General features: G+C 44.5%; 1 protein-coding gene across 1 annotated transcript; it reads left to right on the top strand.

Moving 5' to 3' along the window:
* Positions 1-1,010, top strand: LOC126565131 (uncharacterized). The gene is made up of 2 exons (XM_050222274.1): positions 1-478; positions 550-1,010. Exons 1-2 carry the CDS (start codon positions 31-33, stop codon positions 999-1,001), a joined length of 900 nt encoding a protein of 299 aa, XP_050078231.1. The 5' UTR covers positions 1-30; the 3' UTR covers positions 1,002-1,010.
* The last annotated feature ends 1,156 nt before the right edge of the window (positions 1,011-2,166 follow it).

Here is a 2,166-nt window from a genome sequence, read left to right on the forward strand (position 1 = left end):
CAGTTACAGTGATCAGTTCAACCCGTCAAGATGTCTCAAATCCGCGCACTGACAGCAATTGCACTATTATGGCTTGTGGTCGCAAGCTGTCTGCTGGAAACGGTCGACGCACGAAAATCTCGTGGCAGTTCCAAACGTTCCTCACGGCGACCGAAGGGTGTAAATATTGAAATCTACCATCCCAAGGGTGTGATGATTTGGTACCCGTATCGTGCGGGCATGGAAATGTTCGGCATACAGATCTACATCAACAAGGCTAACCAACAGCCGACAGGTGATAACTCCTCCAGCGAGGAAGAGTCTGCACCGCCGGCATGCGACATTTGTCTCAATACGACCGAAGTGACCTATGGAAAGTTCATCCTGCGCAGCGAGGATGCAATCATCCGCAGTCGCGATCATCTGCTGTACAATGCGATCGTGAAGAAAACCAACGGAGCAGCATACGTATCCCGTTCGAACGATTTCTACGTGTCAGGTGAGTCGGGATGGTGAACCATTTTGTGAGTGTGAGAGAAACACGATTCCAAACTCCATTTTGCTTTACAGAGAGCCGCATCTTGCTGGGTGATATGACCGGTGATGCCAGTGCGTGTCGTGAAACGGCGGTCGCAAATCTTTCCGAAAGCGATAAGCGCATGGTAAAGGAAATTAAGCTGATGGAAGATATTCTGCGCGATATGAACGAACAGTGTTTCGGTGGTGAGTCGAATCGAACGAAACAATTGCTGCTGAGTGTGCAGACACCGACCCGGCTTGATGTCAAGCAGCTGCATCAGTTTACGGAGGATGAGCTCAATCGTGTTATGCCCGAGGTCGATTGGGGTCGAACGCTTGTGGAAGCGTTCTACGCACAGAACGGCATTGGATTCGAGGTGGCGACGGCGATCGACAAGATGAAGGTGTTGAAGTTGGCTACACTCCGATCGAATAGTCCGATTACCGATCTGGACATCTTTCAAACGGAGGACATGACGAATGATATCGAGCAATGGATCTAGGGAGTTGATTGTTTTTCAGAATTCTGTTTTAATTTCCGTTTTACCCATGAGGACATAACGATTATGTGTATTTGTGTTTATTAATTTGATGTGTGTCTGTGTGTGCAATAAATGATTATTTGGAAGCGTATGATAATGACTTGTTTACAAAAATGTACCGAGAGGGAATTTCCCAGTATTTCCTTATCATTTCTTTTGTTAGCATAAGAGTTCAACCGTTTGTTTTTGTATAAGAGTAACCATTTCTAGGAAAAAAATTATTAATACATAAAAGAAAATAATTCCAGGGGAATTTGGTTACATTCCATTCATAAATGGATCCATTCTAACAATTTCCAGATCTGATAACATGTTGTTGAATGAACTCAGCAGCACACTTTAAATGATAAAAATCAAACAGCAAATATGGAATGAATAGCAGCCATCTAGTTTTGAAGAAAAGTTTATCATACTCCACCCATCGTACTTCATTTCCATCCTTTTCTTCCATTTTCAATAAAACCAATCTCATCAATAACTGGCTAATGCACTTTGCACCCGGCCGTTTTGACCTTTGCGGGTACTTTGGCACTTGCATTCAGCGTCTTTGGATTTTAATCCCTCTGAGGTTATCTCTTTAAGATTTACGCTGCTCAGTTCCTGACTACCTCGGGTCAGGGTTCTAGCTATGCTGAGTTTGCCGCTCAAAACTACTTCACGAAACAGGTGAACAGAACTCGACCCTGGCGAAAGATCCTGCGGGAATGAGGTTAAAGGATTTAACATTAAGAACTTAATGAAGAACAAACAGCTTTATCGTATTGGCTCGAGGTCCCGAACACCAACGTGTACGTGTGTGTGTGTGTATGTTTATTCGTACGAAGACAATATAGGCAGTAAGCACCAACCCAATCGATCCTCGAGCAAAGACACACCAGACCAACGAACGAAGAGAGCTGAGCAATCCGAAAAAGGAACAATGCACGTCGGAAAAGGGATGACCTAAACTGGGCTCTTTAATTTTAATGAGATCAAAATATTTAAATACTTTCACCCTCGGGGCCGGTGTCCACTCCCGGTAAGCCGATAAGGGTTTGGTGACGGCTATGAAAAGGAATAAAAGTCCCAAATGAAAGCAACCTGAGCATTCCGTGGCCTGTGCTGTCTGACGTGCAAGCGTTGACCA

Source organism: Anopheles maculipalpis, chromosome 3RL, assembly GCF_943734695.1.
Source record: "Anopheles maculipalpis chromosome 3RL, idAnoMacuDA_375_x, whole genome shotgun sequence".
Lineage (NCBI taxonomy): Eukaryota > Metazoa > Arthropoda > Insecta > Diptera > Culicidae > Anopheles > Anopheles maculipalpis.

Bases quoted from the DNA above. Each gene is read 5' to 3' on its own strand.
- LOC126565131 (XM_050222274.1), top strand. From the start codon at position 31: ATGTCTCAAATCCGCGCACTGACAGCAATTGCACTATTATGGCTTGTG. The intron at 479-549 runs GTGAGTCGGGAT...TTTGCTTTACAG, and splicing joins GAACGATTTCTACGTGTCAG to AGAGCCGCATCTTGCTGGGT.